Here is a 23,086-nt window from a genome sequence, read left to right as displayed (position 1 = left end):
TCATGGTTATGCTGAGTCTTATGCGGAATAATGTAATTTTCGCTTCTTAAAACGAATACGATGCAGACATCCAGCCTGTAGTCCATGAATACGTGCTCCTACTTAGCGTTGATAAAGCATTTGGGTTGTATGGATTAGCCCCTGCAGCTCTCACTAAAAGTTAACGTTCGATAGTGTCTGGTCGACACAGACAACTGCTGGATATGTATCATCGGAATAGTAGCGAAGCCAGCAGTACTATCAATCGCACACCCTCGCCAGAACCCGACGAGGAGAATATCGGTGAATCGAGGATGCATTCTGTGGAGACTGCTGGTATGAAATTCCATAGTGTAAACAATCGTGGTGGCGCTGAGTAGCAAATGCTGTATTTATACGATGATGTAGTGCTGGTTATCCTTGCGAAACAGGGGATAGACGGGATGACGCGGTGGAAGAGAACGACGAAGAAAAGCCCTTTACAGTGGCAAGTGCCGTCCCCCACAGCAGCAAGAAGTGCAGCTGGCGGCGCTGTGGGATACTGTGATATCACCTCGACCCACCAGATGACTGATGAGGATGAAAATATAATTGAAGTCGACGTATGACTTCGCCGGTTTAGAGCTACTTGAGGCATCCAAGGTTGGCCGTGCAGTGTTTGGATTTGCTGGGCGTAGGTTTACAGTTGGGATGATAAGGAAGATGGGGGACTCAGCAACGGGTGTTCCTTTTTGGAAGCTTGCTTTTACCACGTCCTTCTGTTTTATTTGACCAAATATGCCACCTGCGCAGTAAATCATTTGTCCAGGCTGGAAGTTGAGTTGGCTACTTGCAACTGCCCAACGATTTCTGTTCTGTGAGGAACTATCAAGGTAAAGGAATATATAAAAGGTAAGAGCTCCTCTGGGCAAAAGTATGTCTCTTCCCGTGGCTTTCCTGCGAAGGTAGAAGTGGACCTCCATGATGCGGATATACAAAGTTGTCGGATGGTTGTTCAGGATAGATAGGAACGCGTGGCGGTGTGTCCGGCGTTCGACAAACACGTCCTATAAAGAAGCATGAAATGGAGTGGGTCTGTATAGGAAGGGCAAGCTTTTCGGGCACATCTAACGGTACCCTAAATATTGTTAAATATATATAAACACATATAAGGTGTAACGTACCGTTGCATAACTCTATCCGAAGTTTGCGGTGGACCCTGCAGCTCTCACTAAAAGTTAACGTCTACGACCATGTTCTGGATCGAGTTTGTGGTTTTAATCCGGGGCCATCGACAACGTTCCGCGATGGTGTTGTTTGGGAAGAAGAGAGGGCGGTCAATCTCGATCTCCTGTTCGAAAATTCTGATCATGGCCTTCCACTGTACGCGTTAGAAACGTCGAGATAGGGGCGATGAGATTGAGGATAAGAAAAGGGGATGATGAGGTTGAGAATAGGAAAAGGAGGCGATGCTTACTTAATATCAAGGCTCGTATGATATTCTGTTTCCGAAACTTTACTTTCTGTTGAGGTTGGCTCTAGCCCAGCGTCTCTCACGCGGTAACTTATGAAATACAGGATGGCCTCAGCAAGGGCCTCAGCCCTAGTTTCCCGAGGAAGAACTGCAGGTTTCCAGTATATTTGATTTGGATCGGGATGGTAGCCTCGTCTTCGCTCAATTGATTGTTTGACGGGTAAAACGTTTCCAGTCTTGGAACCGATGAAATACAATTGTTTCCCCTAACTTAGGGGCTAATGACCGTGTCAAGTAATGTTGAATAGAGAATCAATATGAGTATCCCCGAGAGTCTCCGTCGGCCAATATTGTTGTTCCGCAACAGACAATGTTCTTGAGAGGAAGGCGATGGGCTGTATCGCTGTCCGTGGGGCTAGGACAATGAATTATTACTGTAATACCAAAGCTTTGGATTTTTGGATCAAAATCCAGATGCTGAACTTAAACACGCTCTTCGACAGCTTTGGGTCGGATAGAACGTTGCTCCATTTGGCGTTTCCTTTCGAGTTTAGCGTAATGAAGTCCGGCGTGGGTGAAAATTTTCCCGTCTTTCATCAACGAAGAAAGTGTGTTTTCATCGACATGATAGACAGTCACACCGATGCCCTTGCGGGAGACATCAAAGTCGATGCAGAGGATTCGTTTTCCATCGAAGAAGTATATTCGAATGGTGGAGGCTCAAACTCTTCGGGATTTAGGTAGTATCCTTCTGGAGGATATTCGAAATCAGCCATGTAGGCTTAAACCCTCCATCGATTATCAGGCATCTTACTCGGCTGAAGCCCGTGAAGAAGTCCTTTGCAGTAAAGACGTCCGCCCCTGTCGGAATGCGAGGATAGTCGAGAGTGATATTTAGTTGTCTGCAGTCCATTGTGGTTGTTGTTGGTATGAAGGGCGGTAGTTGTCGCGATAGCCTCCTCGCTGATCTACACAACCACATTGATTTGGTTGATTCTACTGAGTCATGTTATTGAATAGTTCCAAGTTAACGCTTTGCTGGTTGAAGGTATAAACAACGCTAGCGTTCCTAACCCTATCTTGGCCCAAAGACCTTACTGAGCCGTCTTGGAGGCGACGAAGTCGCCTGCGGAACCAAGCAGTCTGTCTGGACTCAGTATCTTTTCGCGGTGGTTTGCGCAGTGGTTTGCGCAGTGCCAACTGCGCTGCGCGATCGTCATCGATGAGTTGGCCTCGATGACCTTGCTAGAGTGGTTTTAGGTGTCCCATGAGGCTATTATTCGGGATGGCGATTTCAGAGTCTGTATCGTTGCGAACAATGACTGCTTTATCTTTTGGGGCTTGCCCTGAGCAAGATTATTCGGTGAGACCGAGTCACGCTGTTCTCGTCTCTCCGATCTCCGAACGCTTGTTTGATAATATGAAGCTCTGAATCTCTGGATGGACCAGAAACGAATTCGCGGGGCTCCGTCTCCTCTGGGGTGGCACGGCGTTTTGATAAGAGTTTACTAAATATTAGATTATGTTCGCAATGCTGATCCTCTCCGTACTGCGGCTTCCTGACGCCGCTCCAGCAGTTGGGCTATTTCTACTGTTGACGATTTCAACCGTGCCGCCCCCAAGTATATTCCCTGGTATATTCACGCCTTGTTCCACTTTGATCGGCGGAAGCGTTTGCCGACTGGAATTTGTTGGCGGGTTGCACAAACTGTTGTGTTAGGTAGGTACCTTACCGTTGAACTTATAATCGTTTTGTTCTCGATATACTTTGATTGCTTGAAGGGCATTTCGGACGTTAGTATATAATTTTGTCTCGGATGGTTGTTGATCTGGTTTGATCTCGGTTAAGTACTGGATGACTTTCTCTAGGTTGTAATGGGTCCTGGGTTTGAGGCAGTGATATGTTTAAGAAGGATATAACTAATAGTTTTATGTCTTAATCCTCTGTATGTATTTTTGTTTAGAATAGTTATCGCCGATCAAAACTTTGAAACGTGAAGGACGAGCGGGATGTTGATTAAATAGGAGTGGATGAGAAGAGTAAGGAAAAATCTTCATTAGGAATTGTGGTTGTAAGTGTAAAGATTGTAGAGCTGAAGGTCTGGGGTTTAGATTTTAAATATATGACCCAAACGCCCGTCGTAGTTGCTTTGCTCGTGCTTTCCATCGAGGAGCAGCTGTTTCCTAATTTTGTGTAGGAGCCTGCAGTTGTATCTGGGGCAACTACCTTTTAGAACAAGTTAGAATAGGTGTTGCCCGGATACCTAAGGGAAGGAGTATTCTCGGGAGAAGGTACATTAGCGTCAGGATATAAGACCTGGGTACCGTACATTTACAGTAAATAGGGACCAAACCGTAGATCTCCCGTTTGAGGCTCTAATACTATTTGAATGCTCAGATGTTTTAATATTTCAACCGGTACTGGTTTAAATGGTATATATTTGGTTGGCTATTCGAACGGTTTATATATGTATGAATGGTTTTTTCTTAACGAATGGTTTTTTTACGGTCCGGGAAGGTGCAATACTAGTAGGTAATCAAGTAAGGAAGTCGCGAATGCCACCTTATATACCTAAGTAATTACAGGCTATACGCGTGTATGTATGTATGTAATAGTCTATTTGAATAGTACCTAACCTCGTAGCCGTAGCCGTAACGTGTTCGAAAGTAATATAATGTCTGCCTACCTACCTACCTACCTACCTACCTACTTTAATGACTACTGCTGTATAGTATACTTGTATTGAGGCAAGTACGTACAGTAGTATATGCAAGTAAGTTTTTTTTTACTTACCTACCTACCTACCTACCTACCTACCTATGTGCTGCACCTTCCCCGACCGTACTAGGACCGCAAAAAGACCGTTGGTTCCCAAAAAAAACCGTTGGTTCCCAAAAAAAACCGTTGATAAAAAAAAACCATTCGTAAGGGAAAAACCATTCGCACAAGAAAAACCATTCGATATACTAAACCGTTTAATCGCAAAAATACCATTTGATACCAATACCGTTGGTAGATGTAGCTACCGTGCTTCTTTCGTACTGAGTCGCGGAACCATTCATATATATAAATCATATATTTACGGTATCAATACGGTCCTAGGATCTTATATACTGACGCTAATGTAATGTTCTATCTTGAGTAGGCACTTACATGTACCCATGTAATGAAGTCTCAAGAAGTTGCGACAGCTCTTATTAAAATTGATAGTAACTATCGTATCTCTTAGCATATCAACTGGTCATTTCATTTTGATATTGATATGCTAGTAGGTAACTAAATGGGACAAGACATACACAGCTGCCTCTTACCAGGACCACGATTAACTCTTTATGCACTTGCTATGATAACCAGCAACAGACAACTCCGGGCTTATTCCGCCGTGGCAAACCTCAGTTACGTCCACAAAACTCCAATATGCTATAACATATCCCGCGTTGCATTAGTCTCGTCTGTATTGACGTCTATACTTAATTTTCACACGCGCGCGGCTCATGAGTGTAGCGAAAGCTGGTATTTCGCATTATACCTTACATTGCTTATCCTCTCCCCTAGTTATATAACCACGCGTTGCCTGATGAACTTCTGCGGTCTCGTCCCCTCTCGTACAGCCACTTGCTGTTCAACCCAACCGTACTTCTCTTCCCGCTTGCAGGGCTGGGGCTGGGGCTGTCGGGGACTCCGCCGTAGAACGAGGAGAATCCTGTGCTGGCACCCATAGGACTAGGCGATCCTAGGGAGCTTATCGAAGAGCGGCGCGCACCGTTCATGGCTTTCTGTAGTAGGGGGCTCTGTGGAGACGCTAATCCGGCGAAACTTCCATTTCCATTGAATCCATTAGAACTGCCGAAGTTAGAGACAGAGCTGCGAGGAGAGCTGGAGAAGCTGCGCTTGCTGCCCGCAGACCCGGAGATTGAAGGGGTTCGGGAGTAGCGGGGCGGCGTGCTGTATGCGGAGCCTGGAGTAGGCGGCGCGGAGGTCGGTGGTAGGCCTAGTAGTTTTCGCTGGGCGGGGGTTAGGGGGATATCGGATAGATCATCTTTGGGCCTGAGCAGAGGCAGGAGATTCGTGCCGATGTTGAAGAGAGGTATGGCAAGAACTGTCCAATACGCGTATCGCGAATAATTCCAGACGCTGCGCAAGTTAGTATCGTTGAGCTGGTTAGATTAGGATATGGAAGCGTACGCGTAGGGGAACGATTTCTTAGATGGTAGTACCCGCGCCAGAAGAGAATGGAGAAGTATCAATGCTATGAGCACGACGACATTAACGGCGATGCGCTTGACGTTCCCATCGGTGAATGTAGTGGCCTCCTGCCGCCGGATAATTTCTTGCAGACGCGGGTGTTGCCATGTGCCTGGGCTGTCCGTGACTGGCGGCTCAGCGGGTGTTGATTTCTTGGGGGTGACGATCGTCTTTGCCATTGATAAAGACATGATTGTTATGGCTGGTCTGGTGTCTCGAAGTCGAGAGTACAGACGAATCAACCGAATATCGTGTCGTGTCGAGAATACGTGTGTGGGCTGCCGTCTTGAAACAATACCGATAGTAAGACCTCGTTCTGCAGAAGAGAAAGGAGAAAGGACCTTTGAATTCAGAGTGGAGTCAATCGAATGTCATTTATCTGCTGCTATTAACTACCTGTTCTGTTAGTTGGTACCTGAGGTTAGTATAATACGGTGGCGCCGAGAGCGCAGCCCTCGTCGTTCGTCGGTAAGCTACGTCTGATGGAATGAATCTGCTTTGTTTTCTTTGGGGGGTGATTTTGGTTGTCAAGGCACTTGCGAAAACAACCTAAATCTACTGTTACATTTCTTAGTCATCAGTTATCAAACCTACCTGCAGCATCGCAATCTTAGCGCCAAGATCCACTTCAGGGGAGCTGTGACGCACGGGCCATGGTACTTTGGTACCTGCCTTAGTATCATTTTTAGGCTCGGACGCTCCTTGCGTCACAGGGCTGACAACAGTTCTCTAACAAGTCCGAAGTCCCAAGTTCCAAGTCCCCACCGAAGCATCTCACCTCATCGGGATGCCTTGTACTTAGATCGCGGACAGATACATCTAGAAAGGATTCCGACTTTCCTCAAGTCTACCTCCTATTTCTTTTTTTTACGACCTCGATCTTTCCGCCGTTTAATGGCTTAGCCATAGTTGCAACCTATTTATCTATCCTTTCGAGGGGAAACCTACTGAATCGTAACTTGATATCAGCAATATAAGAGCTGATATCTAACTCTTAACCAACATGAGCGCTGGTAGTCTTTTGACCCAGTTCGACGAGGGACTGAGCTCCCTCTTGACCCAGTGGAATGGCTACTCTACGCTAATTGCCACGGCCTTGGTGCTGCTCCTAACATATTCTATCATGAACCGAGTTGAGCCTGATATCCACCCCATGCTTCTCGCTCGCCAAGCTTCAAGCTCGCCAGTCCGGAATGAGGGAGAATCACCTGTCTACCGCGGCAACTCAGCTCCTCATGGTCTACCTCTTAATACCGGTTTGAATGTCAAAGATCCGGGCGCTTCGAAATGGGCCCAAGGTCGAGACGGAGACCTGAGGGATGTCTGGCGTAGAACCGTATCCGGTCCATCCGATGAAAGCGGTCCCAAGACAAGGGGGCGCATCTTCACGGTACTGGGAAGCGAGAAAGTCATCGAACATGATCTCAGTAGGTCAACCCTCTTAGTTTTGGAACACGAATTACGACTAACAACCTAATCTAGACGATATCACACGACAGATTAATCTAGTTGGAAAGCACATCACTTCTCAAGGTGGGAAGAAGGTGGCTATATATCTTCCTAACTCTGTCGAGTTTATTGCAACTTTGTTCGCCTGTAGCTTCTACAATTTGACTGCAATCCTATTGCCCTTTGACCAGCCAGAGGATGCGATAATCTCGATGCTCCAGAGGTCTGGCGCAGACACCGTTGTTACCGCACCCGGTGCTTTCCCGTTCGACAACGCTGTTTCGAGTTACCCGGGTCTTCGCCAGCTTATTTGGGTAGTTGATGAGGGTAACAAGCATCTCGACTGGAACGAGGTCCCTAAGGGTGTTGGTGGTAGCGTCAATGTATCTACTTGGCAAGATATCCTGAACGACAACCCTGTCACGGCTGGTACTGAACTGCCCCCGGTCGACCCCAAGGCTGAGATCCAGGATGTCGTCGTCTTTTGGCAGTATAAGTCGGGCACTCTTGAAGAGATGGTTCGATTCACCCAGGGAAACCTTGTCTCCGCCATCTCGGCCCAGCTCACGGCAATCCCTCAAAAGGAACGCTTCTCACCTGCCGATCTCTTCTTGTCTTCCGCCTCCCTATCGGCGTCTTTCCCTCTAGTCCTAACACTCGCAGCTCTCTACTCCAATGCCTCCGTGGCTTTCAACTCTGTCGCCGGTACTACGTCCGACCTGATCCTGGCCACCACTGGTGTCGCGCCCACCATCGTCGTCGCCACCCCCCAAACCCTCAAGAAGACTCACGAAGAGACTAAAAGCAAAGTCGATGCCTCACTCCTTACGCGTGCCTCGCACTGGGTGCAGACGCGCAGTCTCGTCCAAAATGGTGTTATGCCCGCAGCCTCCCTCCTCGCCTCGTACAATGACTCCCTGCACCCCCAGATCGGTTCTTCCCCAACTCCAACTCCTAAACCCGGCAAACTCCGCCTCTTGTACGTCGCAGACCCCGCAGGCACCGACGCCCCTCGACTTTCAGAGCAGATACTATCGGACCTGCGCGTGTTTACTGGCGCCCGCGTCATCTATGCCCTTTCTGCTCCTCGAGTTGCAGGCGCCGTCTCCCAAACTCAATTCAACGACTACCGCGTGCTGGGCGATGGAAATGGCGTGCATTTTGGACCCCCCGTAAGCGCCGTCGAGGTTCTGTTCAGAGATACGGAAAGCCACAAGATCACCGACCAGAGCTACGCCGGCGAGATCGTGGCCCGTGGTCCTGCGGTTGCGGGTGGGGAAGCGCCGTTGGGTGTTGTCGGTACTGTTAGGGTGGATAATACGATTGCTTACGTGTAGGCTGGACGATTGCGTTATAGGGGTCGCTATGATAAAAAGTTGGATGATGACGAGAATGGGATAAGATTTCATTTATTATTTTCCTGTGGCTGGTTAGGTGGTTCTTATATCAGGCAGAGGGGACGGAACGACCCTTTGTCTATCGTGATTTAAGAGGCAGATAGTAAACTGCTAGCGCCGTTGATATATCTCTATGCCATACCCTGATTGAATTTTAGGTAACTATTCTGTTAATTCTTCAAATATGTCCGTAATCGTGGCGTAATTATACTAAACACAATGTCGTGGATAAGACGTAGTAAGTAATTTCTTTATTCAACATCCGCGTCGTTCGTAATTACTACCATGGCGTACTCGCATGTAAATTGCATCTCAGAATCATAACCACGTACGTCGATACCCTTATTGTCGAGCACAACCTGAACGCCGAGCCAGCCAAACGAAGCAGCTTCCATCATGAATCACATAGGCCATATTTAAACCACCTCATCTCATCCGCTCTAAGCACCGTTCCGGTATACCTGCGCACCTTGATTGCGGAACATAATCGTATCCCGTCTCTGCAGTATCATAAGCGCGCGGTTCAAACTCTGCTCGCTGAACCCCTTTCCTTCCACCATCTCGCGGCGTAGGGTAGCCAGGCTGGTGCTCCACCCAATAGGCAGGCGTCGGCGAAGCTCCTGCTCAAGGCGCGCGACTTCCTCGTTCAGCTCGCGGCCGCCTTGGTTTGCGGTGCCCTGCGTGACGGCGTCCATGGTCGAGCACAGGAATAATCTGATGGCTTCGTCGACGTGCTGCTCGGTTGCCATGGGGGAAAGGGTAAGTTTCGCGAGAGCCTCTGTGATACGCACGATGGCTTCGAGTTGTCGCACTGTGATGGGGATGCTGGAGCGCGCGTTGGCTTCGAGTTCGGAGGCGTGGACTTGTTTCCGGATCGAGACGAAGTGCGAGGATAGCTTCTCGGCGGCTTCGGGAGAGAGACGAGGGGCACAGCGGCTGGGAGATGGGTTAGCGTTTGCTGGCTATGGGGACAGTTAAGAAAATAGGCGTGACTTACGACTTGCAGTAGCTGAGGTACCGCCGCATCGTCTCGACGGGTACTTCGCTCTCAACTTGCTCTTCGAGGCCACGACCGCCCATGTGGATGCCCATGACGTGCTTTGCGATGCGCTCGTCCTTGTCTCTGCTGTGATCGTCTTTGACGATGAAGATCATGTCGAAACGGGACAGAATGGTCGTCTGGAAGTCGATGTTCTCGCCCGGCGTCTTCATGTCGTCGTATCGGCCGAAGATGGGGTTGGCCGCCGCGAGGACCGAGGTTCGTGCATTCAGGATCGTTGTTATGCCTGCCTTGGCAATGGAGATGGTTTGCTGCTCCATGGCTTCGTGGATCGCGACACGGTCTTCGTCTCGCATCTTGTCGAATTCATCGATACATACCACACCACCATCTGCTAATACCATTGCACCGCCTTCGAGGTAGAACTCTCGCGTCGAATGGTCTCTCTGCACGGAAGCCGTTAAACCAGCTGCCGAGGAACCTTTGCCGGACGTGTAGATAGATATAGGAGCAGCTTTCTCAACGAATTTCAACAGTTGCGACTTCGCTGTACCGGGGTCACCAAGGAGGAGCACGTTTATGTCGCCTCTTAGTTTCATGCCGTCAGGTAAGATCTTCTTGGATCCTCCGAGCAGCAAGCATAGTATGGCTTTCTTAATATCTCGGTTACCATAGATGGACGGGGCAATACAATCAGCCATGACGTCGTAGAGATCAGGCCTTCGGCTAAGTTCCATGAATTCCTGTTCTTCCTCTTCAGAGAAGACTGAGCTTCCTTTAGCTGTGGCGTCCATATCTGTCTGAATACCCACGGCTCTTAAATAAGGTGTTCTTATAGCAACGGCGCCACCAGTAGACGAGTTCTTGGAACCCTTGTTTTGGTAGATAGAGAAAATGCCCATTATCGTGCACCTTGACCCTGGAACGACTCTATTCGTAAGATATCGGTCTGCGGAGATGAGAACATGTCGTGGAAGCTCTCCTACGGGCACCTGGTCCGGGGCTTCTTGGAGCTTTATAATCTGCTGATCGACAAACTTGGACTTTTCGTGAGTGATAAAGTAAGGGTCTAGAGGACATTTTTCGGATGGGTCATTGGGAGGTCTCTGGCGACCACAAGTTCGGGGAAGCGTTACACCGGTAAATCCACCTAGAACGGGGATCATCTGCGTGTGTAGACAATTTCGGCATTGTATGTGTAGCTCTGTGGCCTTAGAAGACATAACGGAGGCGCCGATGACGATACCAGGCACCCTAACAAGTCTTGCGATAGTATCAGAATCCAGATTCCGGATCGAGACATCTTCTGCGCTGGAGTGGAGGAGTAATTGGTGTTCAGGGATGACGGCCTTAGGGTCGTGGGGGAAGATGATTCGGTGTGTGCATTTTTTGAGGGCCCCTTCGAACTATTATATATTATTAGTTAATCTAGATCGCTATCTCAGTAAGCAGTAGGTGGCATACGAGAGGAATAATCTCGGCGGGTTCTGTTACTATTCGGTGCGCAAGCTCTTCGTTATACTTGATTAAGTCGGTAATGTTAACATCGCAATAGTACTTCTTTAATAACGCATTTTCTCTTAGTTGATCTCGGTAGACGAAGATGTTGTCGTGTCTGAATTCGAGGATAAAAGTTACAAGCTGTTCCTGTATTTGCAGCCGGCTATCTTCGTTTGGTCCAGAGTTGGACTGGAAGACGGAAACTGAGTAGACTGATTGGCGATCCATCTTGGACACCGAGTATTTATGTTCTTGAGTGTTTTGTTCAGAGAATCGTAATAGTTGAACTGGGTGTCATGAAGTTTTGGATCATTAGCGACTATCGTGATTCGTGACTATGAATCGAGGGGTTGAGAGTTGAAAGATTTAATTTGGGTACCCGCGTTAATTGACACGCAAAATGGAGACGCGTTTTTGCAAAGGGCGCGTTGAGAGGTTGCATATAACGCTAAGCCTTGTTTGGAACTCAATGGGTTAACTAACCCCTCAGCCCCTGAATGTTTCTTGGTAGGCTCAAATCCGACCACCGATATCACGTGTTATACGATATCTCTAATACATACATGTCTCAGTGCTAAACAGGCCAATTATGTAATTATGTAGTTATCAGCATTAAACCGTCGGGAAACGGCATGTAACCTTGGATTACTAGCGCCGTCAAATGAAACGTATGGGAACTTGTATGATTCGGTGCATCTGAGCTAAGCTGGCTACAAGGGCATACCTTAACATATACAAACATAATATTCCGTACATACTAAGAACCAAGATCCAGGACCCAACTGTTTGCGATACCTACCACAGATACATATACATTGATATCGGTGTCAACTTACCTATATCGACGGCCTGTCTACCAGTTGACCTTCTAACATACAGACCTAAACATACCTGAAGAAACTCGAATACCTTCGTCTTAGACCCTGTTGAGCTTCTAGCTCCCTCCTTTATATCGATCGAGTTGCGCCGGCGAGTCGCAATTTGTATTCACTGGCGTCTTGTACTAGACGTTTCGTTCGCTTCGGCATAGCTATGATTCCCCGGTAGCCCTTCGCGAGCTTTGTCAATAAGCCCTCCGGCTTCCCTCGCAATGTTCTCCAACGCAGAAGCTCGCAAGTCTGTCGACAGCCTACCACCTTTATCACCCACCGCCCGAACCGAATTCCCGTTTCATCGGCAAGGCTCCGTTGCTTCGCATGCCACAGCACGACGAGGCTCGACCGCGAGCTCCATACATTCTATTCGCTCTATTGGGGGTCATCTTGATACATCAAGTAGTTGGTCGCAAACCGTTCACGAAACAGGACAAAATGCTATCTCTACCCTACTTCAACCGCCGATAGTACGGACGGGTCTACTACCCCATACGTCCGCTCCCGCCTCTAGTACTCATAAACCACCTACCGCGCGAGATATACCACCTGTCACATTAACCAACATACCCCACGTTGACCCTTCCGACTTCAAACCTTACCTGACACAGGTTGGAGCTCTTTATGAGCAGTTAAGACGTGTAAAAGAGAGCGATGATGACGGAAGTGAGCATATATTCGGACGTGGCAGGGCCGAAGAGTTTGCAAGTGCTGTCGACGATGGGCGTCTGAAACCGGGTAGCCGTCCTTCCAGCTCTCGAAAAGTGTCAGGGTCTTCCATCAGGTCGATATCACCGATCGAATCACCTACGGTACGTCCGATGCGTAGAAGATCTAGTTCTAGCTTCAGTCGGAAAGTAGCGAGTCAAGGTCCGCCACCCTTATCTACCATTCCGAACGTCTACTTCGATGATGATTTCCATTTGGAGAATCCTCGCACATTTGACGTCGTTAGCGAACGATCCGAGGTCGTGCGACCGCCTCCTGGTTCTACAGGAGAGAAAAATGCTCCCAATGGGGATGTGCCCGCCCCCCGTAAAACACTTGCTACGAATGCGATATTACAGGAGAAGCTATCGTGGTATATGGATACTATCGAAATGCACCTCATCTCGTCTATATCAACGGCTTCCACAACTTTCTTTACGGCTTTAGGATCTTTAAGAGAACTGCACTCTGAGGCAGCTGAATCCGTGGAAAGGATAAAGACGCTACGGCAAGAGCTTGAGACCCTTGATCATGAGATTGCCACCAATGGGTTAGAAATCGTCCAGAAGCAACGACGACGCGAGAACCTACAGCAGCTGAATGATGCCGTAAAACAGTTAAAGGAGATTGTTCAATCGGTCGCGGCATGTGAGGCTTTGGTTGACTCAGGGGAGGTCGAAGAAGCATTGGAGAGTATCGATTTTCTTGAGAAATTAATTGCAGGCGAGCGGATATCACGTCCCGGAAAGATTGAAAATGCCGATTATCAGTTGTGTGATCTCAGAGACGCTGTTGCCCTCCAGGGTGTGAACGATGACATTTCCACTCTTCGATTCCGCATAGGCAAAGCGCTTGAGATTAAGTTCATCGATATATTGTTAGGTGATTTAAAGCACCATGTTGATACCGTCTCATCCCAGGAGGTTCTACTAAGGTGGAGCAGTTCAGCCATGCGATCTCGCGGTGTACCTAGCAGAGAATCAACAGGGCATCCGGCTTATTTGGCCGCAACTGGAGGTCTCCGCGCCCAACTAATGCCAATACTAGACGGATTGCACCGCTCCAAGCATGTTACAATTGCCATAGCGTCCTATCGAGAGGTCGTCCTACGGGAAATCCGACAGCTCATAAAACGGCCACTTCCGACCTCTAACGACGATGACAGCGAGTCTGTAATGTCTGCATCTACAATGAGCTCGAAGCCCTTAACTCAGCAGGAAAAATCATCTATCCTCGCACGGAATCTTCGAGCGCTCGACGAACAAGACGCCGAGGCTCTCTTCGTCAAAATGTATATCAGTGTCACAGAGACGCTGCGGAGGCTGAGCACTCAGGTCAAAGTACTGTTTGATGTTGCAAGCTCCTTGGGTCAACAGCCCCTAGATTTTGAAGCTGCCCTGAAGTCGCCGCCTCCTCTAAAATCCCCACCTCTTAATAGTGCAAATCGTGATTTGCAGGAGGATATTCACCTAAACATGGACCTAGCGAATCTTTACGGACAGGCGGTTGATGTCTCCCAGGAAAAGATCGTAAAGGTGCTTCGTGTCCGGTCCGAACAAAGCTCCCATCTCCCTTTAATATGGTTCTTGCGGTACTTTACGCTCAACCTTTACTTTGCAAACGAGTGTGAAGCGATTTCTGGTCGAAGCGGAACCTCGCTCAAAAACATTGTTAACTCCCAAATCAAAGATTTCATCCAATCACATGGCGATGCGGAGAAGCAGAAACTGGCCCAAGGCATGGAGTCGGATCAGTGGAGCGCCAAAGATTTCACTGAAGAAAATACCATTTTACTCAAACGTATACTAGACAGTAGTACGAAGGATAGTGATGCCTGGTTAGAAGGAAGCAAGATCTGGATACCATTCTCTGAAGCGGGTAGCAAGCAGAGCTCCAACGGGCGGCCGAGGGCCGAGTCTAATGGCGCAACGAAGGAGAAGACAAGGAGTGCAATAATAGATGGCGAATCGTTCATACTACCCAATTCAGCAATCCTATGCCTAGAAGGAATGTCTCACTTCTTGCATCTCATATCTGGAATTCCGTCCATGGCGTCTGACGTGTCCAGCTCTCTAATCGGATACTTGCAACTTTTTAATTCTCGGTGCACACAACTTATCCTGGGCGCGGGCGCCACCCGTTCAGCAGGTCTGAAAAACATCACGACAAGACATCTAGCGCTGGCCTCGCAAGCTCTAGCGTTTATCTCTACGCTCATTCCTCACGTCCGCGAATTCGTTCGCCGGCACGCGGGTTATGGTCCCAACGTCAACAACGCCAACGTGGCTAACCTCATGGGTGAGTTCGACAAGGTTAAGCGCCTTTTCCAAGAACACCAGAACAGCATATACGACAAATTAGTCGAGATCATGAGCGCTCGCGCCTCAGCGCATGCAAAGAGCATGAAGGCGCTCAACTGGGACCAGAAGACCGAATCAACTGTGAATCTATACATGGAAACGCTAGTCAAGGAAACGGTCACACTTCACAGGGTGCTCACAAAACATTTGCCAGAAGGCACTGTAAGGCTGATCATGACGCCCGTCTTTGACAGCTACAAGAGCCAGGTGGGCAAGGCGTTTCAGGGACTAGATCCTAAGACCGAGACGGGCGTTAAGCGGTAAGAGCAATATTCATACTTGTTATCAGTTGATCAACTGGCTAATGGAACCATAGGATGGAATCCGATATCGAATACCTCATCAGCCGACTAAGCAAGATAGACGGCTTCGGAGACACGGGGGATAGTCTACTCGGCATCGTCAAAACGAAGAAGCCGGAGAAACAGCCGGAGCCTCCCGCATCAGATAATAAGCCAGAATCGCCCAAACCAGGTGACAGCAACTCGGAAGAAAAGAGCGGCAACGCAGACAATGCAGGTGAAGCTAGGGAAAAGAGTACGGAGAGCACTTAGCGGGTTTTGGAGTTGTTTTTACATGCCGTGTTTTTGCTTGTACATTGGTTCGTTCTTGGCATGAAGGCAGGCGTTTTATTTTTTGTAGTGAAGGAAGGGCTACGCTATAGTATTGCGGCGAAGTGTCTTTCGGTTTTTCTTTTCTTAACTGAGAGACGAAGACATATGAAGATGTGAAAACCTTGGTTGTCATGATATGAATGTTATAGCCCATCGCCACGACAGATGTGTATGTAGGTAGTTGTACGTTGATGCCTCGTTCGAATGTGAAGCTTTGGCTGCTACAAATTCTTCTATATTATGTCTAGCTTGCCATGCGGGACTACGCTGTTATATGCTAACCGTAGCAGTTTATATTTATGCATATTTCCTGTTATTCTATAGGTACCTACCTACGTACCTAAGCTATCTATATCATGCAATGTGCTGCAGCCTGGGAGTGCAGGTATCAAGTCCGGTGTGGATGTCTTATAACCACCTCACCCGTCCGACTCGGACCGCTTGCCTTACATGCTAGGTATGCTGTCTGAGCCGCCTTTTTCCTAGTCCACGTGTTTCTCCCGCGAGACATTGTCTCACTTTCCCGTCTTCTCCACACGCACTTGCATCTGATGTATGTCTGTGTTTGTGCCGTGCTAGGCACATATACTCGCACAAAACTCTACGCTACAAACATCGTTTTCGTGTCCCCTAGTTATAATGACTTAGAAAACCTAAGGCAGAGAGAGGGTTAGTTAGATAGAGAAGTAGTCGAGTCCTATTACGTGCCACGACGTTAACAGATCGCGATATAGGACACTCTTTAGAGTTCCCTTTTTTCCGTTTACATAGGCTAGGTACACACTCCTGTTTGGGGGCAGGTAAACGCCAATAAATATTCGAAAAATGACAGGTCATAACGATAAGACGTTCGGAAAGTAACACGGCGGCTGACTTTGAGGTCCCCTATTCGGCCATCGGCAGGTCGTACGGTAGGTAAGCGGGCCGCGTTTAATGGCCTGCTTGTACGCTGCGTTGCCCGTCTAGGTAGACAAAGGCCCCGCGGCCGCCCGGCTTGCTTGCGACTGCAATTACTACCGGTAGGTAGACAGATGCTGGATCCCGAGGGAAGGCCAAGTCGATATCGGCACGCATTCATGCATGCAGACCTGCATTGAACAAAGAGCTCTGCCGGCTTCGGTGATATGCAAGGGAAACCTTGGAAAAGGTGCATGGTAGGTAGGGTAGGTAGGGTAGGTAGATCGTTTCCAGGCACCGGATATCAGCCCCGAGGGCGTACCTACATTGTAATATTGATATTTATAAGCGCATTCATTGTCTGTACGACGGCAAGCACGCACTCGTTAGCAGCGGGAAAACGTGGAGTGTGTTCACGTTGCTAGCCGCTCGGCACTTACATAAGGGAGATAAGACCCTGAATAAGCGGGATGGAGATTCTGCTTCTGCTCTTGTTTTGTAATTGGTCGACTTGGGAATGTAGATGTGACTTTCATTGGTGTATGTAGGTATTGAGCTGGATTGGATAGGATAGTTGCCTGCGGAGGACGAATAGGCTCTACCCGCCCGTCTTACCTGCGGGTCGTTGAGGTAATGTAGGTAGGTTAGGTATTTAAGGTAAGAGGAAATAAGATGCTGAGAGCCGCTGTCACTGGATGGATGACATATTTGCAGCGATCGACATAACTAACATACTAAAGCGCCCTTTACAACTAACTACACATAACTAGCTAAGAGATAGTATAAGTAAAGTAAACTCTTTACGACTCTCAATGTCTCGCATGCCAAGCATAACAAGATCTCCAATACCCACAATCTACCATATGCCAATCAAGAGAGACTGGGGGGAGGGGTGTGCAGTTAAGTACAACAGATAAGAAAGAAAGATCACCCTCGCATTGTGGCATCGAACCGGGATATCGAAAAGCTTGGCGGTTGCGGCTTTGGCACGTTTTTTTTTTTTTTGTTCTTGTCTTTATTTGAACCGCGACAAGTCTTGGCGAGGCATTCATGTTTTCACCTATACACAGCATGGGCAAGAAAGTATACAGTAAGGTGGTGTTAGTGTTAGTATTAGTGTCAGGGTCTGTGTAAGTGTAAGTGCTCCCACAACCATATCCAATAGCCTACTCGTCCCATCGCCGATATAGCAATGCATGCGCTCTACCCTGTGGCTTAAGGACAGCTGGTTTAACAAAAGGCGACATCGCGGCGCAAGAAACGAAACAAAGCAAAATGCGCCTTTCGGCGTCCGAATAATACCTACATACATACCAGGCACTTTATTACGAAACGTCGCCGAGGCACTTCGATCGTTCCAGGCGGCACGGTATCGGGAAGTTGACAAGCTAATTTAAGGTCTGGGGGATCGACCCGAACTTTGGCGTTCAAAGGGTGAAGGTTCCCAACGCGGTAAGTGGTAGTATATCAATAAATAGCCCACACCCTCCCTGTTCGTCGACTGGCTGGACTAAGTAGGACTAGGACTACGAGTTAAATATAACCTCTTGGAAAATCACGACATGGGGGCCGAATTAAGCAACTACAGCTCTAAATACCTTTTTTCAAATTCCTATAATACGACACATACCCAGGCATGTAAGTAGGTTAGACAAGTAGTTTAATGTTCTAATATAGTGATCGGGCTTGGCGTTTATATTTCCTTCGGTTTCTCTTTCGTTTCGTGGCTGAGTCTGGGGTCTGAAATTGGGGTGCATTTCGATGCTGTGCCGCGTAATTCTGTCGATAAGGCGCCACGCAATCCTGCGGGGTTCAATAATTTCTAGGTACCGCCGGTGTTGATAGCTTTTTACTTCCAATATCTTTCTAGCTTAGTAAGTTATGTAGGGTAGGACCGCTTCACTTAACATCAGTAACTGGAAATGATTTCGAAAAGGGGGGGAGGAAGTGGGAAACAAAGAGATAGTCAGAAACAGTAAAATTAGAACCATGTGTCGAAGTGTGTACCTACGGCTTTGACACCACGTGAAAGGGTCTCGAGTCTAGACCCTACTACAAGACAATAGACATAACAAAGCAATACTTTTCACGTGGACAATGAACAATTTCGTTTGTTTGAAATCAACCGTTAGCTCGTCTATTCGTTCTAACTATCTGGTATCTCGCTATAGCACGACCAAAGGGGGTATAATTGTCCCTTCCAAAGCAAATCAAGAAGTGCGACCCTCAAGTATATACACGTAAATAGAAAATTGCAAGATATAAGACAACGAATGTGGAGAAGGGCGATAAGTATCGGGTTTGTTTGTTTGTTTTTGTTTCCAGGAAGGGAACCTGACCAGCATGCCATCTTCTACTCCGCCGGGGAAGTAATATTTTTTTACCAGCACGATCCCTCGAGGTCGTGAATGTTGCGCAGAGCACCTGGGCTCGCGGCGGGTTGGCGGTTGTAAAGGATGGGTAATGCCAGTAGAAGTAAAGTCGTGTCATCGTTTCCGAACGCCCAGCGCACAACGCCTTCAAGGCAGTATAAGGCTCCGCTTACGCAGAGAGCTTGCCGAGAACGTAGTTACGCGGAACCACCATGGCTTCAACGTCACGGCGGGCAGGGGCACCACCGCCGAGGGTGACGATAAGGTCCGCTTCTGTGGTTGTGACGGTCTGGATGTCGTCAGGGTGGTAGTAAGCGGTACCGCAAGGGAACACTTGGCATCCGGATATGGAAACCTTAGACTCGGCTTGCAATTGGCTGGCGGGGTACATTTCCTTGACACCGTTAACGTCGTTAGGGTTCACGATGGCCGAGACGTCAAAGTACGTCAAGCCGTTCCAGCCGTTGAAAGCAACCTCGGCGAGCATGCCCGGGACGTCAGGGGCACCATCGTTGAAAGCGTAAGCATTGCCGATCCATCCCTGAGGGAAGTCCACTCTAGCCTGGTCGTTTCCTCCAATCGTGATGGGATCGATAGTTGCTTGCCCAGCAGCCGGGGTAAAGGTGATGTGGCGAGTGGTGCCGTCCTGGTTGATGAATGTGAACGAGTTGGCACTAACCAGAGTAGCCGAAGCAGCAGCAAAGGCGGCGATTTTAGCGAATAGTCCCATTTTGTTTGTTGTTGTTTATTGATAGAAGTGATAGTCAGAGTATCTATATCTGATGGCTTGTTGCCTTGTGGTTTCTGGATTCAGCTGATAGGGAATGTATGTTGTAGCTAAGGGTATATATAGCTTCGTGTTAAATGAATGTACCACGAATAAGCTTTGAAAGGAAGGAATAATAGCTACCAAGAGCTGAAAGAGAATGTATAGAATCAGAATATTGATTGCGGTATAGAAGTGATAGACAGACTTAGGATGCGGGATGGAACAAAGTCTTATATGAAATCTGGAGGAACAAAGACCACGCGAGGTCGGCTCGTGGCTCTACCATCATTGTTCAGCTCAACCAATCGTCGACGAGTCTAACGTATCCAATGTACAAGAAACGACAAGCAAGTCCAGAGCTAGTGCTGCGTTAGTATGCAACGGGGGGTCCCCTAGACCAATTCCATGATCCAGGATCCATCCAATCCCCCTGGTGCCGTGGATGTATCAGCGCAGCCACAGCAGCCCGAGGAGGTAGTTGCGGAGGCCACAAAGGATGACATGTCCGCCCGTTCCTGAATTAGGGTTGCATCCCAAGTAAACCGGCCCAGCAGCTTAAATGGAAGGCCTCGCACTAATGGTTCCTTGTAGCCGGGACAAACATTGCTAAACCCATATATTTGGGCCTAGCATGAGTCTAGCGGCGGTGAGATATGGAATGCTAAAGTGACTGCATCAACTCTTAATCTGGATTATGACCCTCCGAGCCATTCTAGAAGACATTAGTGGTCAGCGGTACCCCATTAAAATGCGCATCCTCGAAAGTCGCGGAGCCTGGCGGAGGGCATCTGATGGAATCTTGGCGATACTATTTTAGGGCTGACAGATAACGATGGGGTGTGGGCTTATGAACTCTGCGAGGACGAGGACGGTCACCTAGGCTTCACAAGCAAGAACTTGTGCTTCCACCAATCCAAGAGACTCGGGTGGGCTGTCTACCGGGGTAAGATAAAAATTTACAAAGGACTCGAAGGGGGTGGCACACAAAGAAAACAAGTAAAGGATTTTTACCCTGCATTAGCAACTGCTGGATTCGATCTGGTTCTAGAACCCGATTGGTCGGCTTTAAGATCTTGTTCCTGGTACCTGACATATTCCATGTGGCATTAGCACTGATGTGGCAGGCCATGAGAGGGTACAGTCTCGCCCGACAAATGTGGTGAGAAAGAGGCATATTCTATCACCGCATCTAGGTCCGCGATGATGTAGCCTAATGGACCGTCGTCGCCATTGGGCTTTTCCGCCTTGGATGAAATTCTTTGCTCAGTCGCTCTGCCGAGAGTAATCCATACGTGGTACCATTTAGATAAAATGTTCACATTGCTAATACACCGCTGACAATGACAACAACCTTGTAGAACATCGCGAAGGTGGTGATATTGGGATGGAATAAGCACATCCCTTGCGCCCGAGATGGAACTTCATACGGGAATATGGTTCCAACTGAGTGAGCGCGACGGTATAAACGGACTAATAATTAAGGCTTCTCGAACTGGGTTGACCTATGGCCGCAGCTTGCAAAAAATTTCTTTTTTTGCCATTCCGTAGCCAACGCAACGTAGTGACACATGTGATGAATTAGTGTATTGAACAGGCTGCAGTTGCATGAGCTCAATAAGGCGCTATAGCACCGGCGCCTGAGCAAATTTCTCAACCAAGAAGACTAGATCTCGTGAGAGAGACAAGGTAGACGTTCTAGCCTTTCGCTAGCTAGATATGGTGATATAAAACTTGTGGGAACCTTGGGGAAATTTGGCATGGCCATTGGTGTCACGGGAGTGCGGTGCCGATAAATATTAGTAAAAGGCTCAACTGTCGAAATCGTCGGCCTTGCGCTATTCACGGTCGAGTGGATCAGCAAAAAAAAGGTGATCCATATTGACCTAGCTGTGTAGCCACTAAGGCACCCGGGTGTTAAGCCGGAATGGACCGATACTAACGCCTAAAGACTTAGTCACCGAATTGGATACCCGCAACTCCGGACCGTCGAGCGCTAGGGGCCGCACCTTCACACCATCCACTACGGGACCGGGGGGGTGGGGGGATCCAAGAGACAGGATAGCATCCTGATTTGCTTTTGCCACGCATGCATCGAGATCCACATAGACTTGAGGATATATTGCTAAACCGTAGTGGACGACATGTTTGTATATGGCGGACGAGGTAGCTATTACTCAACAGCCAACCATAATCAAGATAATCGGTATAGTCCTCGGTCATTCATATACCGGAGAATTTTGGTCGAAGCTTCAATCTCGTCACTCTTCCTTCACGTTAGGTACCGACCACTGGCTCATCGGCTAAGGTGCGGCCTTTCAAGTCTATCCACGGCAGCCTAGTTGCCAGTTGCCATGAGCCATGAGCTATGAGCCATGAACTAATGCATCGACACCAGATCCCTGACCAAATCCGATTCTTGGAAGAAGAGGCGGTATATTCCAACCAGCATGAGTGGCGCGTGGAAGTTCCGAGTAACCTTGAAGTCGCATACTGCTTTAGCTAACGACTAGTTATGTGGCTTGGGTGTGATGATTCATCAAGATACTTGTGGGTGAATTTTAGCCATTAAATAACCCAAGTTTTCTTGAGAGGGTGAAGAAAGATGCGCTGAATTACCACTTTCAACCAAGCCTCGACGCTGAACCTGGCCTCCTCCTGCAGCCGAATCACATAGTGCTAGACAGTTCATTGGAGCAAAGCCAGACTGTAGGTACACCCCTTAGAGAGACACCGAGAAGTTGAATGTACTATTCGAAGCCGGTGAGGGTTGACCTAACAGTCAGCAAGAAGTAAGATACCATTACATATGCAGGTACGGACGACCTATCAGAAGAAAGCTAGGAATTGAAAATTTTCCGGGCCGTTGCTTGGCATGTTCGCTTGCTAGATATCCAATGGGCATCGGCGGAGGACTGCAAGTCGAAGCCGAGCCCATCAAAATTTTCAGGAACCGTGATGTAACGGAAATGTCGGTGATGACGCGCTACTGGCGTTTTTGGATAGGTTGTAGTCCATTCGGGAGAGAACAAAATACCTCTTCCACCATTGGTTCAACGGGGAAGGCCTTCTCTTAGGTATTGTACTCTCATTCTTGCGGTCACTATGTTGGTGGCCTACACAGAAGTCCGAAAGGCTCACATTTTTGTCGCCGGTCCTCCGAATATCGCCGACTGATTCTCATAAGAAGCCGCGGTTAGATAAGCTAACCGACATCGCTGGGAGTTTCTCTATCCATGCCCTGGATTGCTGGAGAGACGAGGTAGTTATGGCCAAGAACCCCGTGGTATTCCTGTCAGACCTAATAAATTTCTTTCGACGGCCTGGACAACCAGTGCTCACTGGATTTTTCGCTAATCCGAAGGTAATCCGCAGCATTTACATATATTTGTCGTAGTACCATATATCTGTCTGAATTTCAATATCTCGCCGTTGGGATATTTGAGTTAAGTATGCCACTTCAACCGAAGAAG

General features: G+C 48.2%; 6 protein-coding genes across 6 annotated transcripts; 2 read left to right on the top strand and 4 right to left on the bottom strand.

The window, feature by feature from the left end:
• Nucleotides 1–409: 409 nt before the first annotated feature.
• F5Y00DRAFT_13104 (uncharacterized protein) lies at nucleotides 410–1,118 on the bottom strand. The gene has a single exon (XM_048004214.1). It carries the CDS (start codon nucleotides 939–941, stop codon nucleotides 459–461), a length of 483 nt encoding a protein of 160 aa, XP_047867511.1. The 5' UTR covers nucleotides 942–1,118; the 3' UTR covers nucleotides 410–458.
• Nucleotides 1,119–4,641: 3,523 nt separating this feature from the next.
• On the bottom strand, nucleotides 4,642–6,176 carry F5Y00DRAFT_230144 (NPCC-domain-containing protein). The gene is made up of 2 exons (XM_048006863.1): nucleotides 5,619–6,176; nucleotides 4,642–5,567 (listed from the first exon to the last, which is right to left on the bottom strand). The coding sequence occupies exons 1-2, from the start codon at nucleotides 5,867–5,869 to the stop codon at nucleotides 4,985–4,987; spliced, it is 834 nt and encodes a 277-aa protein (XP_047867510.1). The 5' UTR covers nucleotides 5,870–6,176; the 3' UTR covers nucleotides 4,642–4,984.
• Nucleotides 6,177–6,681: 505 nt separating this feature from the next.
• Nucleotides 6,682–8,464, top strand: F5Y00DRAFT_259583 (uncharacterized protein; the record flags this gene model as incomplete). Its single annotated transcript, XM_048010904.1, has 2 exons — nucleotides 6,682–7,105; nucleotides 7,161–8,464. The coding sequence occupies 2 exons, from the start codon at nucleotides 6,682–6,684 to the stop codon at nucleotides 8,462–8,464; spliced, it is 1,728 nt and encodes a 575-aa protein (XP_047867509.1).
• Nucleotides 8,465–8,719: 255 nt separating this feature from the next.
• Nucleotides 8,720–11,388, bottom strand: F5Y00DRAFT_13085 (MCM-domain-containing protein). Its single transcript, XM_048004210.1, has 3 exons — nucleotides 10,989–11,388; nucleotides 9,522–10,930; nucleotides 8,720–9,460 (listed from the first exon to the last, which is right to left on the bottom strand). The coding sequence occupies exons 1-3, from the start codon at nucleotides 11,250–11,252 to the stop codon at nucleotides 8,965–8,967; spliced, it is 2,169 nt and encodes a 722-aa protein (XP_047867508.1). The 5' UTR covers nucleotides 11,253–11,388; the 3' UTR covers nucleotides 8,720–8,964.
• Nucleotides 11,389–11,651: 263 nt separating this feature from the next.
• Nucleotides 11,652–15,812, top strand: F5Y00DRAFT_230142 (Vps54-domain-containing protein). The gene is made up of 2 exons (XM_048006862.1): nucleotides 11,652–15,224; nucleotides 15,281–15,812. The coding sequence occupies exons 1-2, from the start codon at nucleotides 12,115–12,117 to the stop codon at nucleotides 15,516–15,518; spliced, it is 3,348 nt and encodes a 1,115-aa protein (XP_047867507.1). The 5' UTR covers nucleotides 11,652–12,114; the 3' UTR covers nucleotides 15,519–15,812.
• Nucleotides 15,813–19,016: 3,204 nt separating this feature from the next.
• On the bottom strand, nucleotides 19,017–19,577 carry F5Y00DRAFT_259580 (uncharacterized protein; the record flags this gene model as incomplete). The annotated part of the gene is made up of 1 exon (XM_048010903.1): nucleotides 19,017–19,577. One exon carries the CDS (start codon nucleotides 19,575–19,577, stop codon nucleotides 19,017–19,019), a length of 561 nt encoding a protein of 186 aa, XP_047867506.1.
• Between the last annotated feature and the right edge of the window lie 3,509 nt (nucleotides 19,578–23,086).

The sequence above is a fragment of the Daldinia vernicosa genome (genome assembly GCF_022497035.1).
Source record: "Daldinia vernicosa strain CBS 139.73 unplaced genomic scaffold F5Y00scaffold_10, whole genome shotgun sequence".
Lineage (NCBI taxonomy): Eukaryota > Fungi > Ascomycota > Sordariomycetes > Xylariales > Hypoxylaceae > Daldinia > Daldinia vernicosa.
Note: the sequence above shows the minus strand (reverse complement) of the source record. Positions and strands in the feature narration are given on the sequence as shown.

Coding starts and splice junctions, on each gene's coding strand:
- F5Y00DRAFT_13085 (XM_048004210.1), bottom strand. CDS start 11,252: ATGGATCGCCAATCAGTCTACTCAGTTTCCGTCTTCCAGTCCAACTCT. Junction 10,931..10,988: donor CCGCCGAGATTATTCCTCTC/GTATGCCACCTA, acceptor AATATATAATAG/TTCGAAGGGGCCCTCAAAAA. Junction 9,461..9,521: donor TACCTCAGCTACTGCAAGTC/GTAAGTCACGCC, acceptor CCCATCTCCCAG/CCGCTGTGCCCCTCGTCTCT.
- F5Y00DRAFT_230142 (XM_048006862.1), top strand. CDS start 12,115: ATGTTCTCCAACGCAGAAGCTCGCAAGTCTGTCGACAGCCTACCACCT. Junction 15,225..15,280: donor ACCGAGACGGGCGTTAAGCG/GTAAGAGCAATA, acceptor ATGGAACCATAG/GATGGAATCCGATATCGAAT.
- F5Y00DRAFT_13104 (XM_048004214.1), bottom strand. CDS start 941: ATGGAGGTCCACTTCTACCTTCGCAGGAAAGCCACGGGAAGAGACATA.
- F5Y00DRAFT_230144 (XM_048006863.1), bottom strand. CDS start 5,869: ATGTCTTTATCAATGGCAAAGACGATCGTCACCCCCAAGAAATCAACA. Junction 5,568..5,618: donor AAGAAATCGTTCCCCTACGC/GTACGCTTCCAT, acceptor TAACTTGCGCAG/CGTCTGGAATTATTCGCGAT.